Source organism: Eumetopias jubatus, unplaced genomic scaffold (genome assembly GCF_037043125.1).
Source record: "Eumetopias jubatus isolate StellerSeaLion01/CBP00866 unplaced genomic scaffold, mEumJub1_p1.0 scaffold_4, whole genome shotgun sequence".
In the NCBI taxonomy this organism is placed as follows: Eukaryota; Metazoa; Chordata; class Mammalia; order Carnivora; family Otariidae; genus Eumetopias; species Eumetopias jubatus.
Window position 1 is genome coordinate 2,534,091 of NW_028274810.1, and position 15,958 is coordinate 2,550,048.

Genomic DNA, 15,958 nt, shown 5'->3' on the forward strand with positions numbered 1-15,958 from the left:
CTAAGTTGGGGGGTGGCCACGGTGCAGAGACATTGGGTCAGAGGGAGGCAGGACCTGCTCTCTCAGGGAAGAAGGAAGGGGCTGGGGGTGCTTGCTATCAGAGCATTTTGCCTAGAAATGAAGAGCATGTAAATGAGATGCAAATTAGCCTCTATTGTCCCCAGCTAGGGTGCTTTTGCTAAGAAGCCTGCTGGATTCTGAGGGTTTTAATGTGGGAGTGGTCATCATGCCCCCACAAACTCTCCCAGTCAACCTTTTCCCCAAGACTGGTCCTGCAGTTCCAGGAGTTTCTGGCTAGGGGCCAGCCCCAGCCCCTGCCCTCACATCTTTAGGCACGAAGCAGCCAGCACCTTTGTAATCAAGCTCAATGTCAACCCCCCCCTCCCCTCTGCCACACACACACACACACCCCTCTTCCAGGGCAGCATGTCCCCTTCCTTAGCCTCAGTAGACTTCTGAATTTTCACATTTACTTTTAAGGGATGTGGTAAGGAGGTGTAACGAAGCCTCTTCCCTCCTGTCCCTTCTTCCATCAGGTCCGAGGTCTCCTATCCCCCTCAAACCCCCACAGGAGTCACCACCCCAGGTAAGGAAAGGGCAGCAGCTCCTGAGGGCAGGAGATGGAAGCTGGCATGGCCTAGAGCAGGAAGAGGGTCTGGCTGTTCTCCCCACTTGCCAGGGACCAAAGTTGTTTCCTGGGTGAAGATACCAGTTGCCCAGGGCAACTTGGAGGGGGAGGATAGGAGACCCGCTGTGTCCCTTTCTCTTCCCTTGGGAGCAACAGCATCCGGAAACGGGGGGGAGGGGGGGGCGGTGTTAGGGAGGCTTGGCCTTTCAGCACCAGGGGGTCGTTAGTTAGCTGACTGCTCTGCCCCTGGGGAGGGGGTCATCATTAGGTGTTCCTACCCCTTCCCCTCCTCCAGCCCTCTCGGGACCCCATCTGACGTCAGCCTCCCCACCAGTGACGCTGGATTGGGGGTGGGGTACACTTGGGTCCTGGCTCCAAGAGTGGAACTGGGGAGATGGAATGGGCTGGGCCTGGAAGCCCAGGGTCACTTCTTTAGGGGACGTGGTGGGAAGAGCACGTAAGGATTGGTGAAGAATAGTTGTCTGTTCACAGAAAAGAAGGATTCTCACCCTTCCTGTCCTGATTTCGGGAGCTCTTCAGCCCCTCACCTCAATTTGAGGGCTAGGAGGGCAGGAAGCTGGTGTCCACCTCCCACTGGGGTTCCACCCAGGGTCAGCTGGGGGTGGGTGGTGGTGCTGATTGGTGGGAAGGAAGGCTGTCTCATGTCCCTTCCACCATATCCATCTTTTCCTGGACTTTGGGCTACCGTTGCCTGCCTGTCGTTGAATTATTTATATTTCCATTTTGAGGCAGCCCATAGAGGGAAGGAAGGGAAAGAAGGATATACGTGTTCAGCCATTTCTCCTCACCAGTATAGCCAGTTCCATCCCTGGCTCCTCATAGGGGTGGTTCTGCTCTTCCTCATTAAGTACATGCATAGGTTCTTCGGAGCCAGGGAGGGAACAGGGGGCTAGAGAGGCTGGGAGGGGGCACAGTGGTCCGGCAGACAGCTGCAGCCAGAGCTAAATTTAGCCTCTGATCTGGCTTTGATGCAGATTCATTTTTGGCTAAGGCAGCCCCCCCCCAACTCCCCTCCCTACCCAGCTTCTCCCTAGCAATGGCAAGGTCCCTTGAAGCATGAACTTAGACCAGGACAATGACCCCTAGGCTTCCTCCCCCGACTCTGGGCTTCCTTACCCCTAGAGAGGGTGATGCTTCCTCGCAGCTGCCTCTGCCCGGGCACAGCGCCTGCACGGCTCCCAGGGTGCCGCGGGGGTCTGTGCGGGAGGGGGAGGCAGACATGGTGCCCTCTTCCTCCTCCCGGTGCCAAGGGGTCACTATTTATAATTTTAAGGCTTCAGTGTCTAATTATAACTGAGAAGGGGTTTGCAAGAGGGGGCCAGGCAGTGTCAGCTACCGAATGTCCCAGGCCCAGTCAGGAGAGAAGAGAAGAGGCCGAGTGAGAAGGCTTGGCAGGGGAGCGGGTGTGCCCTGTCCTTACCTGGGGTCAGCCAGTTTGGGCCAGCTGGAGGGAGAAAGGCCCTGAGCGACAGAGACAGCTGGGGGCACTGAGGCAGTGCCAGAGAAAGCGTTGTTTCCCCCAGCCCACAGGGTCTTCTGGGGATAGATCAGGGGAGCAGACTGCCGGCGCTGAGGGTGCAGGATTGGGTCCCGTCCCCCACTTTTCTCTGTCTCCTTTCAGGGCCGGCATATGGGTGAGGGGGCACCCCCTGGGGCCTGAGCTGCCCCGCACAGGATGCCCCGTGCCTCCCACTTCACGCCCTTGCTGCTCCTGCTGTTGCTGTCACTCCCCCACACACGGGCTGCCTTTCCCCAGGACCCCCTCCCTCTGCTGACCTCTGACCTGCAAGGTGAGTGCCCCCCACCTTGTGTAGGCTCAGCATTCAAGACCCCAGCATAGGAAGGCGGAAGGCGAGGTGCCGGTGGGCCTCCCTGCTGGGCCCGCTTCCTTCACTCTGAGGCAGCCTTGTCGTGCCCTGGTTGGAACACAGACCCGGCCAGACCACACCTTAGCCGGGATGAATCCCTGCCAAGCTGCTCGGGAGCTGCAGGACCTCGGTTGAGTCGTTTGACCTTTCTTTGCCTCAGTCTCCTCATCTGCAAAATGAGGATAACAAATAAATAGTATTCTACCTCATTAGAGTTATGTAGGGATTAAGTGAGGTCACCCACGGGAAGTGCTGAGAACACTGTCTGGCCCACGGTCACTGTTTTCTGTGTGTTTGCTGTTATTATTAGCTACACAACGAAGGATCAGGCCGGTTCGGTGGTGCCCCACACCTCTTACCTCCCTCTCCACCATTTGCACCACAATTAAGCCAAGGCCCCACTGTGAGGGAAACCATAAACCCACTTTTTTTCTGAGAAGAAAAAAACATCTGTTTGCGGGTTCCTGTTATTAAGGTAGGATTTAGAGTATTCTAAAGGATGAAAGAATCACACTTGGGTCACTGAGAGTAAGTGTTGGGGGATAAGAACCGCACTTACGTGTGCCAGACGCCGGCCCAAGCACCGTCCGAATGTTAGAACATCTGTCCCTGAACCCTGAGCTCCCTCGGAGTGCTGGCGATTGTGGCTGCCATGGTCAGGCCAGTGGACGCTGGAGTTGGTCAGAGGAGGCGGGAAGTGGGGAGGGCTGAGGTGGCCTCTGAAGAACCTCGAGGGCTGGGAGCACAGGACAGCGTAGGACATGGGAACTAAAAGGGAGCACTTGCCCCACCGCGCTTCCGAGAAGGGGACTGAGTTCAGCTCTGGAGTCAGACAGACCTGGATCTGAATCCCGGTGCCAGCCACTTCCAAGCTAAATGAGCTATGCAAATTCTTTAATGGCTTGAAGCCACAGGCTCCCCATCTGTAAAATGGGGACACTAGTAGTACTTCCCTCATAGGGCTGTATTAAACGAGGCAATGCTTCTCAAGTGCGAACACAGTGGTTGGCAGAAGTTAAGTGCTCTGAGTTAGCAAACATTATTTTACTAGTAGTTGTATTAACAGCTTAACTAATACCTCACAACTCATCTTGCTCATCCACGACGTCCGTGGCAGGGCTTCATCTGGTTGGAAAGGGTATTGAGGGAGTGTGTGGTGTTTGGCTGGCCCTCAGCACCCACCTCTCTGTGTCTTCTAGGTACTTCCCCATTATCCTGGTTCCGGGGCCTGGAGGATGATGCTGTGGTTGCAGAACTTGGGCTGGACTTTCAGAGATTCCTGACCTTGAACCGGACCTTGCTAGTGGCTGCCCGGTAAACTGACCGTGGCACAGTTGTGGGGCTGACATGCATGCTCCTGGGCAGACATGGGACCTGCATGGCCACTGCAGCATCTTGCAGGGGACACATGCAGGTGTACAAGCCATGGGACATGGACATGCTTGGACCCAGAGCACAAATGCCAAGACATGGAGTAAGGGGGAGGGTAGAGGGCAGGAGGTCTGTACTGCTTGTCTCTGAGCTGCTGAGCCTGAGCAGGGTGGGCGCTAAGGAGCTCAGGTGGGGTGCCTTGGCTTGCTTGGCTCTGATCCCTCCTTACCTGTCCCTTCAGGGATCACGTTTTCTCCTTTGATCTTCAAGCCCAGGAAGAAGGGGAGGGGCTGGTGCCCAACAAGGTGAGGGGCGTGTGGGAGGAGGTGCAGGCACGGAGATGAGGCTGGGAAAGGTCTGGTGGGGGTCAAGCGGGTGGGAAGAGGAATCCAAAAGGAGCCATAATGTGAGGGGGCGTCCAGGTTGCCTATGATGTTCCCTCCTCTACTTCTCCCTTCAGTATCTAACATGGCGGAGTCAAGACATGGAGAACTGTGCTGTGCGGGGGAAGCTGACGGTGAGGAGTGGGATGAGAATTTCGAGGGGAGAATTTCCCGCCTCCAGGCTCTGTCCAAGCGGTCCTCCACTGTGCCCACTTTCCCACCCACTTCCATCTCAGGCCAGGAAAGGGGATGAATAATTTTCACTTGCCTTCACGGAAAAGTGAGACTCCCAACAGGGCAAAGAATTTGCCCAAGGTTGCAGGGCAGTGAACAGCTTACTTGGGACTTCACCCCACATTTCTCTGACTGGCTCCAGGGAGGGAGCCTTACTCCCCATGCCCCCTGTCCCACTCGTAGGGACTCCTGTCGCTGACCTAGAATTTTGGATTCTCTAGGACGAGTGCCACAACTACATTCGTGTTCTCGTTCCCTGGGACTCCCAGACACTCCTCGCCTGTGGAACGAACTCATTCAGCCCCGTGTGCCGCAGCTACGGGGTACGCAGGCAGAGGCGGGTGGCGGCGGGGTCAGGATGGGAGTGGGAAGAGAACCCAAGATGGGCAACCAGTTTGGTGGGGACGGGCCGGCTGGGGTGGAGGAACGGGAATGCCGAGTGCAAGGGTCCAGAAGGGGTGGAGGAAGGAGGCAAGGAGACATGAGGGAGTGGGCTATGGAGCCAGACTCCAAGACTCCAAGGACTCCAAGACCCTGCTCCCTCTGCCTCCAGGTAACGTCGCTGCAGCAAGAGGGTGAAGAGCTGAGTGGGCAGGCCCGATGCCCCTTTGATGCCGCCCAGTCCAATGTGGCTGTCTTTGCAGGTGTGTGAGGAGCAGGCCTGTGGCAGAAGGGGGCTCGCACCTTAGCCTTTGGTCTTTGCCCATGCTCCTGAGCGGAGGGTTGAGGTAGGGGGTGGGGCCAGGCTGAGGGAGGCAGGGGCTAGGAGGCCTGGGAAGAGCCAGATCCTTGGGCCCTCCCCTGACCCCACCCTACCCACCCCTCCAGAGGGCAGCCTTTACTCAGCCACAGCCGCGGATTTCCAGGCCAGTGATGCTGTGGTCTACAGAAGCCTTGGGCCTCAGCCCCCACTCCGCTCCGCCAAGTACGACTCCAAGTGGCTCAGAGGTCAGGGCGGGCCTGGGGGAGGGACGCTGCTCTTGGGGAGGAGGTGCAGGGGGAGGACTGTAGCAGGGAGCGGGCAGATGGCGGTGGTACTGTGCATGTATGCAAAGGCAAGAGGCTGGGTGGGGCCGGGAGTTTCTGAGCATACCATTTACTGTCTCTCCCCTTTCAGAGCCACACTTTGTCCACGCCTTGGAGCATGGAGACCATGTCTACTTCTTCTTCCGAGAGGTCTCTGTGGAGGATGCCCGGCTGGGAAGGGTAAGGAGGTGGGCACCAGGGGTGGGTAGCTAGAAGGTTCTGCCTGATCCTGAGGAGCCAGTCAGAGTCAGGGAAGAGCTCCTGGCCCTAATGTCCACCACACAATCCCCCGGACTCTGAACCCCAACTTGGGAGTAGCCCCCAACCCTCTGCCCCCACATCCATCCTGCTGTGTCCCTCATCCTTGACCCAGTATGATCTACCACACTATACCCTTCCTTTGCTGTGGCCCTGGCATTGGTCCGTTAGAGCTCCAGCGCTCCAGACCCCCCCCCCCAACCTCCCCTCCCTCATCCTCCACTTGTCCTGAAGGCCTCACTGTTCTCCGCACCCCCCCGCCCCCCCTTCTCCTCCCCCAGGTACAGTTCTCCCGAGTGGCCCGTGTGTGTAAGCGTGACATGGGTGGCTCGCCTCGGGCCTTGGACCGCCACTGGACATCCTTCCTGAAGCTGAGGCTCAACTGCTCTGTCCCTGGGGACTCTACCTTCTATTTTGACGTTTTACAGGCCTTAACTGGGCCTGTGGACTTGTATGGCCGCTCTGCTCTCTTTGGGGTCTTCACCACCCAGACCAATAGGTTAGTACTAGACTAACCAGTGTGGTCCAATCTGTCCCTTATCCCACCAGTGTCCAAGCTCCCCTCTCAAAGCCCCTATAGTGAGGGGAAACTCCCTTCAAAGCCAGTTTGCTGTTCTGCTCTTCTTTTTTCTCCCAGCATGGCCCCCAGGAGCTGCCTCGCCCTCTCAGGCTCCACCCCCTAATATGGTCCTTAAGGGTAGCTGCCATGTCTCACCTGGGAGGAGCTGTGCTATCCCTTCCAACACCTAGCCCACATCTTTCTCTGGCTCCTTCAGCATCCCTGGCTCTGCGGTCTGTGCCTTCTACCTGGATGATATCGAGCGTGGGTTTGAGGGCAAGTTCAAGGAGCAGAGGAGTCTGGATGGGGCCTGGACACCTGTGTCTGAGGACAGGGTTCCATCCCCCAGGTACCCGGGATGGGAGTGGTTTTGGGGGGGGGCAGAAGCAAGCGGTGTGTTCCCATATGGGATTAAGAGAGGGTCTATGGGATTACGGGGAGGGGGCTCAGTGGGGTGGCATGGGACTGGTGAGCTGTAGAGAAGGGGGAAGTGGTAGTGTGAACGTCTGTGTGAAGGGAGACGGCAAGGGTTACCAATTGTGTTTGAGAGCAGTTAGTGGGGGGCACGGAGCCTAACTGAGCCCTGGCTCCCTGTCCTAATGCTGTCCCTTCCCACGCACCTACCAGGCCAGGATCCTGTGCAGGAGTAGGTGTGGCTGCCTTGTTCCCCTCTTCTCGAGACCTCCCCGATGACGTCCTGACCTTCATCAAGGCTCACCCACTGCTGGACCCCGCTGTGCCACCTGCCACCCATCAACCTCTGCTTACCCTCACCAGCAGGTATGCTGCTAAAAAGACTACTGCCCAAGCCCCACGCCCCAGCCACTCTCCTTCTCTGACCTCACAAGGTAAATCATATTGGGAGGAAGGACCCATGAACGTGGAGGGAGAGAGGTAAGAAGGAAAGTCTGGGCTGGGGGAAGGACCCAGGAGAGTGGGAGCCAGGATACATGGGCTGTCCTTGAGACACTCCAGCTTCCACCAGTCAGGTGGCCCTGACTGAGGCGTATTCCTCCAGGGCGCTACTGACCCAGTTAGCTGTGGATGGTAGGGCTGGTCCCTACAGTAACACCACAGTCCTGTTCCTGGGCTCCAACGATGGGACCGTGCTGAAGGTGCTGCCCCCAGGGGGGCCATCTGGCAGACGTGAACCCATCCTGTTGGAAGAAATCAATGCCTACAGCCCCTCCAGGTGAGGCCTTGGTCTGGGAGTCACCAAGCCCCCCAACCACCTACAGAGCAGGAATGGGAAGTGAGGTGGTAGGTGGCGATGTGAGGATGGGGTGGGAACTCCACTGGCTTCTGATGGCCAAAGCTGTAGGATAGAGGGGTTTGGCAAGAAACTAGACTAGTATGCTAGGGCAGCCCTATGAGTGGTAGTCAGTGCCTGTGTGCCTCCCCACCTTCTGTTCTTTAGCTGACCCAGGGAGAAAGGAGCCTCCCCTGCCCCATCCCTGAGTCCTTCTGGCCTCACCCTAGGTGCCGTGGGAAGCGGGCCACCCAGACAGCACGGCGGGTCATAGGGCTGGAGCTGGACACTGAAGGTCACAGGCTCTTTGTGGCTTTTTCTGGCTGCATCATCTACCTCCCTCTCAGCCGGTGTGCCCGGCACGGGGCCTGTCGGAGGTGAGAGGGGCCGAGGGCAGACCTGCCTGGGCCAGCAGGAGGAGCGCAAGAACACAGGCGTTGGGGGGGGGGGGGGGCGGGAGCGGCGGCCAGGAAATGCAGGGGCTGGCTGGAAGGGAGGGCTGCCCTGAGCACTCTGCAGGTGGGCAGTGACCAGGGCCTAGAATAGGAACTGGGATAGCACAGGATGGGACTATTGGGCTAGGGGCCTCCTGTGGGCTAGGGTGAGAGTTGGAAGGGCAGGGCCATGGGATGTGATGAGAGAGCCTCACATGACTCTGTTTTCCGCAGGAGCTGTCTGGCTTCTCAGGACCCATACTGTGGATGGCATAGCTCCAGAGGCTGTGTGGATATCAGGAGACCTGGTGGGTAAGTGAGGGGCCCCCAGATCTCCTGAGGAGAAAGCTCTGTCCGCACCGCCAGGAGAGGAAGCTGAGGGCCAGGGTGGGGGCTGGGGGCAAGATGTATGACTGCACTAAGCCACCTCCGCCCCTGTCCTAGGACTGATGTGGATCCAGCTGGGAACCAGGAATCCATGGAGCACAGTGACTGCCAAGGTAAGCGGAGGGGCAGGGGCAGCCGTGGCCGCAGCTGCACGCACCTCTGACGGCCATCAGCTACCATCCCAGGTGGAGGTGTCCGTACTTCTGTGGCACAGTCGCCCCCTTTGGTTCTTCATGAAGCTCCCCCCTGCCTCCATCGTCACCCTCTGTCTCCCTTCTTCATAGATGGAGCTACGGGGAGTCAGTCTGGCACAGGGGATTCTGCTTATGGTGAGTCTGCCTAACCCAACGCCACCTTCCCTTGCTCGGCCCACGCTCACCCAAGTCTGTGCCCCACGGCAACAGCAGACACTGCACACACCGAGTCTCAGAAGAGGCTTAGCATCCTCCAGATACCCCGCATATAGCTAGTGCTTGGCACACAGTAGGGTGCTTAATAAATAGTTTTTGAAAAAAAAAATACATGAAATAATGTCCTGCATGGTGAGCCTTCCCCCACCCCCCAGAGGAAAGCAGAGGCTGGAGTTCTGGACCTTTGGGTTCCAAAGTGGGGGTGGGGGTGGGGGTGGGGAAGGCCCACCCAACCGGTGTCAGAGGTGGAAGACAGGAGCCTCACTGGCTCTGACCTGGTCTCTGTCACCAGTGCTTCTGGGTCCTGGCCCTTCCCCTGAGACCCCCAGCCCCCCCAGTGATGCCCACCCCCGGCCCCAGTCTTCCACTCTTGGAGCTCACACTCAGGGTAAGGGGACTGGCTGGGAGGGATAGGAGTGAAGTGTGGGACTGCTGAGTCTTGAAGAATTCTAAGCCCCTCACTGACGTGTTTGGTGCTCACTAATGCCTGTTTGGAGCCTCCCCTCCCCAGAGCTGGGCATCTCGGACCCGCCGCCTTCTGCACTGGCAGAGTTTGGCACTCGCTCTTGGCATGGCTACAGGGGCCAGAGCTGGGATGGGGGCTGTGTGTGAGGTCTAGTGTGCTGTGCTGGGCTGACTGTGTGTGTTGAGGGCAGGGGAGGTCATTCTGAGGACGGTCAGCCTGTGCTGGGGTGAAGCTGAGCAGCAGAGAGGAGAAACTCGAACTTGCCCTCCCATGCCCACCTACCTTGGCTGAGCCTCCCTCCTCCCTCTCGGTCAGCAGGCGTGCGCCAGGACCTACCCCCAGCCTCAGCCTCCCTCTCCGTCCCCATCCCGCTCCTCCTGGCCTGTGCTGCTGCAGCCTTCGCCCTGGGCGCCTCAGTCTCTGGCCTCCTGGTCTCCTGCGCTTGTCGCCGAGCCCACAGACGTCGGAGCAAGGACGTCGAGACGCCGGGGCTCCCGCGCCCTCTCTCCCTTCGCAGCTTGGCCCGGCTGCACGGTGCGGGCCCAGAGCTGCCGCCGTGCAAGGATGGAGACGGGGCGCAGCCGCCCCAGCTCTACACCACCTTCCTGCCTCCCCCCGAGGGCGTAGCCCCGCCGGAGCTGGCCTGCCTGCCCACGCCGGAGTCCACGCCCGAGCTGCCGGTCAAGCACCTACGCCACGCTGGGGGCCCCTGGGAGTGGAACCAGAACGGGAACAACGCCAAGGAGGGCCCGGGCCGCGCGCGGGGCGGAAATGCAGCGGGCGGCCCCGCGCCGCGCGTGCTGGTGAGGCCGCCGCCGCCGGGCTGTCCGGGGCAGGCCGTGGAAGTCACCACCCTGGAGGAACTGCTGCGCTACCTGCACGGCCCGCAGCCGCCCAGGAAGGGGGCCGAGCCCCCGGCCATGGCGGCGTTTACCTCGCGGGCGCTCCCGCCAGAGCCGGTCTCCAGCCTCCTCCCCCGGGAGTGTGGTCCGCCGCTGAGGCTGGACGTGCCCCCCGAGGGGAAGTGCGCGGCGCCCTCCACCCGGCCCGCGCTCTCCGCCCCTGCGCCCCGGCTAGGGGTCGGGAGCAGCCGGAGGATGCCCTTCCCCACGCACCGTGCACCCCCCGCTCTGCTCACTCGGGTCCCCTCGGGGGGCCCTTCCAGGTACTGCGGGGGTCCCGGGAGACATCTCCTGTACCTGGGCCGGCCGGAGGGGTATCGGGGCCGCGCTCTGAAGAGGGTGGACGTCGAGAAGCCCCAGCTGCCCCCGAAGCCTCCTCTCGTCTCACCTTCCTCCCAGCCGGCTCTCCCCAACGGCAGCCATTTTAACTTTTAAAGGGAGCTGCGCCACGTCCTTCAATGGCGCCCATGAGGCCCGTGCCCTCAAAAGCCAAGAGCATGGACGCGTCTCCAAGGATAGATCCCCTCCCTCTCTCCGTGTTCCACACCTCCAGCCTTCCTGGACTCTGAGAGTCTCCCGGGGCCCCAGTCCGCCTCGGGTTTATTTATTGACTGTCTTTTCCCCCTGTCCTCGAGAGAGGAGTGGGAGGTGAGAAGCTCGCCCCCTCAGTGAGCCAGCTTTTCGGGGGGGGGGAACTGGCGCACTCCCACTCCCCCCTCCCTCAGCCAAGCTGCCTTAACTCGCCCCTCCGGGCTTCTTCCATAGACTGGGCCGCGGGCGGGCCGCAGGGCGGACGGACAGACCGACGGGGCTGGGGCCGCGCGCGCGTTGTGTACAGAGTCCCCGGGCCTCCCGGGACGTGCCTCCTCCTACTGTGTAGGAGCCTCCGCTTCCCAATACAGCTGTGTCCCCGAGCCGTGCCTGACTTTCCTAGCGGAGGGGGCGGGGCGGGAACCGGTCCGCTCGCTAGGCGCCTCTGCCTCCGAATCTCTGCCTTGGTCTTGGCCTTCCACTCTCTCCCGAGTAATTGGGATGGCTGCGGTCCCACCGGGGTTAATCAGGAAAGGTTTCCTGAAGGAGGCAAGCGAAGAAATGGGTGTGTGGAGATGAACCAGGACCCAGGAGACCCACGGCAGAACTAAGGTGGGGTGGGGAGGGCACCAGAGCTCGTTTCTGGATCGAGGATGTTTTCATAGCCTGTTCCGTGGGGGTGGGGGGAGGTTATTTTTTGAGAAATAAAATGAAGCTGCAGCGCAAGTGATTTAAGTTTCACAACAAGAAATCTTGTCCTAAAGAATTTGGAGAGTGTGGGTCGCACGATGGGTAGGCTGCAAAGAACAGCAAAGGATTCAGCCCTGTTGGTGGTAGGGGCTACCCTTGGCAGTTCCCTGAGGAGCAGTTAGTTCCCTTTCTCAGAGCGGGAGGGGGTGTAGGAGCGCGTGTTTCCTCGCACGCATGCGTAACCTCTTGTCTCGGAGTCTCGGGCGGCGCTCCAGCCCCGCGCTCCGAGGATCAGCTAGCGGGTCCCTGTTCCGTCGTTCCTCTGGCCGGAGCTGGCTGAAGATACCTGTCTGTTATCCCGGGGACCACTGGGAGGGGCGGACAGGACCGTCTGCCCCGCCCACTACCTCGAGTTTAAGGACACTTAAAACCTCGCGCGGGCGGTGGCTGCTTTTGGGATTTACAAGTCCGGGTCTTTACCGGCGCGTGGCCGGAGTATCCGCTCAGTTGGAGCCCTAGGCCGCCGTCCCACTGGTGCCGCCTGGAGGCCGGCCCAAGCCCTGCAGCTAAGGAAGCCTTGGCAGTCCCTTTCCCGGTTCGCCCCCGGCCTGCCTTGAGCAGGAAACCGCTGAGAACAATTTGGTGAAGAACCGTGATTGTGTCTAGCTCCGCCCTTATTACTTGTAATCCTGCCAAGTCAGAACTTTGCCCTAAGTCTCAATTTCCTCATCTGAAAAAGAGTTGTTTGAGAGGCTCAAGTAATTATATGTAAAAATGCTTTTAAAGGAGAAAGCATGGTTACCTTGTGAGATGTCGATTCCTCCAAAACCATGCTTAGGTGTCCTAATTTTGCGATCTACCAAGCAATGTTTCCTTTTGTATCCTTAAAATCTTCATTTATAGATTTTACCCTCAAGGTTTTTTTTAAAGTCGCTCTCTGAACTTTCCTCACACCTTGTTCTGCCAAATTTGTTCCCCAGTCTACCCTCTGCTTGGAGCTTGTTTCCCCAGGTTGGAGAGGTCCTTTAGGTCTTAGTTTCCCCCTCTTCAGATGTCTTACTTAAACCAAGATGCTTTAAAACCATTGCTAGTTTTCTAGATAGTGAATGAGAGCAAGGAAGGAATGGAGCAACTTTCTAATCACCTGACTTCATTATCCTCTTCAAACCAAGATGTTAAAGCCAGGACAAAGAAAAATGTTAGGGCTGCAGCCTTTCTCAGCCTTCTGAGGGACAAGTCTCACAAATACTTCCGTTCTTGCTGTGAAGGTGGTCACGACAAAGGGGTAAATGATCTTTAGGTTTAAATACAGACTCAAAAGAAGTTAATGTTGTGACTCTGTGCAGACAACAGCAATTTACAGGTTAAAGTCCTGGTTTCATTTTAATCAAGAAGGGTGTTCATTTACAAAGTATGGCGACTTCTCTAGCCAAGGGAGCCTAAGCTGGACTCTCAGAACCTTCTCAGGTCTAGTGAAAGCAGCTACGTTGCAGTGAGAGCAACAGTCCTTGGACTCTGGCACTTAATAGTTTTGTGCGTGACTAACCTCTCTGTGCCTCAATTTCTTTTGTAAAGCATGTGAAGGAGATATATGCCAATAGGAGGTTATAAAGCACCATATAAATATAAAGGTTTAAATTAAGTGCTTTGTGGGAAAAGGTTATTTGCCCAAAATAAAGTAGACTACTACGAAGTATGCAATTAAATGATACTCATGAAATACTTTATCCTGATAGAGAGTAGTGAATAATAAACTAAGGGAATGAATTCAAAGAAATTACTGTCCCTGACAACAATGACCCCTTAATTTAAGGATACTTAAATACTTAAGGATACTGTTGATACTTTTTTAGAATTAGGATATTAGTTCAAACTTTGTCTTTAGAAAAACCAGCATGTGCCAACAAAAGGATAAAGTCCTCACCCTGAGGGATTTCTAAGCTGATTTCTCAGAGGCATCCTGGGAGGTTATGGAGAAACCACCGCCCCAGTAGGCAGAGTCCATCACCTTGTGTAAGACTTTGGGGATCTGAAACACAGAAGGTTCCACAGTCACAAAGCTTGAAAAGCTGTTCAGCGTCTTGGGTTCTTTAGGAGCTAAGTCACAGGAGCCTGAGCTATTATTGTCTCTCAGATTTACATCTCCTTGATGCCATCACCCCACACTTGGGAACCATACAGGTATGAGTCACTTTCTGCTACTTAATCCAGTAGTTGACCTTCAGATATGTTGACTTCTAAGAATTTAAGGTTACATATATGAGAGTAATGTTGAAGTACATGGATAAAATATGAAGCCTATGAATCCAAAAGATTGCCTACCTTTACCACATGTATTAGGGTCCCAATAGGAAATAGACAACATGCTCAAAATAATGAAGGGCTGACTTTAAAAAAAGTGTGGGCAAAGAATAGGTCAGTAACTGGAGGTGAGTAAGAGCCTTAGGCCTGAAAAGACAAAGGGAGATAATGGGTTATTTGGAACTGGAAGGCAAGGCTGCATTGAGAGGAGCAGTAACCTTTAATCAAAGGATACAGCTAGGCCCTGGGGACTCCAGGGAATGGAACCTGGGAAATCCATATACTGATTTCAGTTTTTTCGGATCTCCCTCCAGTCTCCTGCCAGAGCCCCCTATTGGCTGAAGCAAAGTGGAAGCCAATGTGCAGGGAGCCCATTGACGAAATTCATGCAGGTTAGCTCCCAGGATAGAGAAAAAGATTTAGAGGGAGGAGAATATCTGGAAGGGAAGACAGAAACTATCCAGCATACCTAGAGCTGAAGACTGCATCCATTCTCTGCGAGAGGTTATCTTTGACTCTTCTTCCTCAATATTGCTGGCCAGTAACTTTGTGGAGATGCCTGCTGAATTAGTTTTGGAGCAAAACTGAGGAGTTTGCAAAAAAGCTGCTTGAAGTTATGTTGCCCCAGTTTCTTAACTACCTGCCCAAAGTCAAGTAAGATCATATTCTGATTAAAAGACAAACTACAGCAGAAAGAACACCAAAAACTGTGTAGAAACTGTAGTTTTAGAAAGAACAAATTTTTTTTTTTTTTAAGCTGAGGGACTCTGGGCAGTCACAACCTGTTGTGTGTGTGTGTGTGTGTGTGTGTGTGTGTTTAATCTATAGTCTGAAGATAATACATACCTTGCAAGATAGGTATGGTTGTGTGTATGTAAAATGCTGAGCTCAATGCCAGACATATAACAAAACTTTAATGCATAGAAGGGCACCTGGCTGGCTCAGTCAGTAGAGCATGTGACTCTTGATCTTGGGTCATGAGTTCAAATCCCACATTAGGTGAAGAGCTTACTTAAAAAAAAAACAACAACAATGGACGCCTGGGTGGCTCAGTTGGTTGAACATCTGCCTTCGGCTCAGGTCATGATCTCAGGGTCCTGGGATCGAGCCCCACGTCGGGCTCTCCGCTCAGCAGGGAGTCTGCTTCTCCCTCTACCCCTCCCCCCTGCTTGTGCTCTCTCAAAAAATATTAAAAAAAAAACCTTTAGGCATAGAAGCTACTGTTATTATTTATAATATTGGCTCCTCAAATATCACTTTCCTTTACAGTAAGAACTTCCTTAAACTTTAGGACTGGTTATGGAAGCAGAGTGCAGCCTCACACCTTGCTCAGGGGTCCTTTACCGTCTTTTTCTTTTCTTTTTTTAAAAGATTTTATTTATTTGTTTGACAGAGAAAGATACAGCGAGAGAGGGAACACAAACAGGGGGAGTGGGAGAGGGAGAAGCAGGCTTCCCGCTGAGCAGGGAGCCCAATGCAGGGCTTGATCCCAGGACCCTGGGATCATGACCTGAGCTGAAGGCAGACGCTTTATTGACTGAGCCACGCAGGCGCCCCTACAGTCTTTTTCTTAAGAAAACATTTTTTTAAAAAACATTTTATTTGAGAGAGAGTGAAAGTGAGCGAGATCACAGAGGGAGACGGAGAAGCAGACTCACTGCTGAGCAGAGAGCCCAACATGGGGCTCAATCCCAGGACCCTGGGATCATGACCTGAGCCGAAGGCAGACACTTACCCAATTGAGCCACCCAGGTGCCCCCGAAAAACATTTTTATAACACATACATTTAAATTGTCTACTGGGCATTACTATTAATTTCCCAGTTACCCAGTTCCATTTTTTTTTAAGGTATCCCCTATAGTCTTAACAAACTTACTCTACTACCTATCAGATACCTTGCACAAACCCTACATAGGTGTGTGGTTATCACTAAGTTGCTCCCACTTCAACCTTCTCTTGTATTTTCTACCTACTTATCTCCTTGAAGTAAAGGGCTCATTTTCACAGAGGAAATCTTAGGAAAGTTGCCCTCATTCATGTTTCTTTCCCATCCTTTAAGAATATTACCCTTCAGAGAACTCTGGGTTCCTATCTCCCCAATTCCCTTCCAACTTTCCCACATTCCTGATGATTTCTCTTACTAGGATTTTAATTCAGTAAGACTTTTAGTTTTGTTTCTCAAGCCTCCTCAAGCCCCTGCTCTTATTTGTTTTCTTTGCCTGCTCTTTTCCTCTCAGCAG

At 55.4% G+C, this 15,958-nt stretch overlaps 1 protein-coding gene across 2 annotated transcripts; it reads left to right on the forward strand.

Moving 5' to 3' along the window:
* Positions 1 to 563: 563 nt before the first annotated feature.
* Positions 564 to 11,396, forward strand: SEMA6C (semaphorin 6C). 2 transcript variants are annotated; one of them, XM_028088188.2, is made up of 18 exons: positions 564 to 586; positions 2,271 to 2,439; positions 3,717 to 3,831; positions 4,130 to 4,193; positions 4,349 to 4,405; positions 4,727 to 4,828; positions 5,059 to 5,149; positions 5,334 to 5,453; positions 5,623 to 5,711; positions 6,071 to 6,288; positions 6,566 to 6,697; positions 6,976 to 7,128; positions 7,367 to 7,540; positions 7,828 to 7,974; positions 8,266 to 8,343; positions 8,476 to 8,531; positions 8,703 to 8,747; positions 9,613 to 11,396. In XM_028088188.2, exons 2-18 carry the CDS (start codon positions 2,325 to 2,327, stop codon positions 10,629 to 10,631), a joined length of 2,775 nt encoding a protein of 924 aa, XP_027943989.1. In that variant the 5' UTR covers positions 564 to 586; positions 2,271 to 2,324; the 3' UTR covers positions 10,632 to 11,396. The 2 variants fall into 2 exon arrangements, with proteins under 2 accessions (XP_027943989.1, XP_027943988.1); XM_028088187.2 differs by lacking the exons at positions 564 to 586; positions 2,271 to 2,439; positions 3,717 to 3,831; positions 4,130 to 4,193; positions 4,349 to 4,405 and having other exon boundaries at positions 4,741 to 4,828; positions 5,334 to 5,430.
* The last annotated feature ends 4,562 nt before the right edge of the window (positions 11,397 to 15,958 follow it).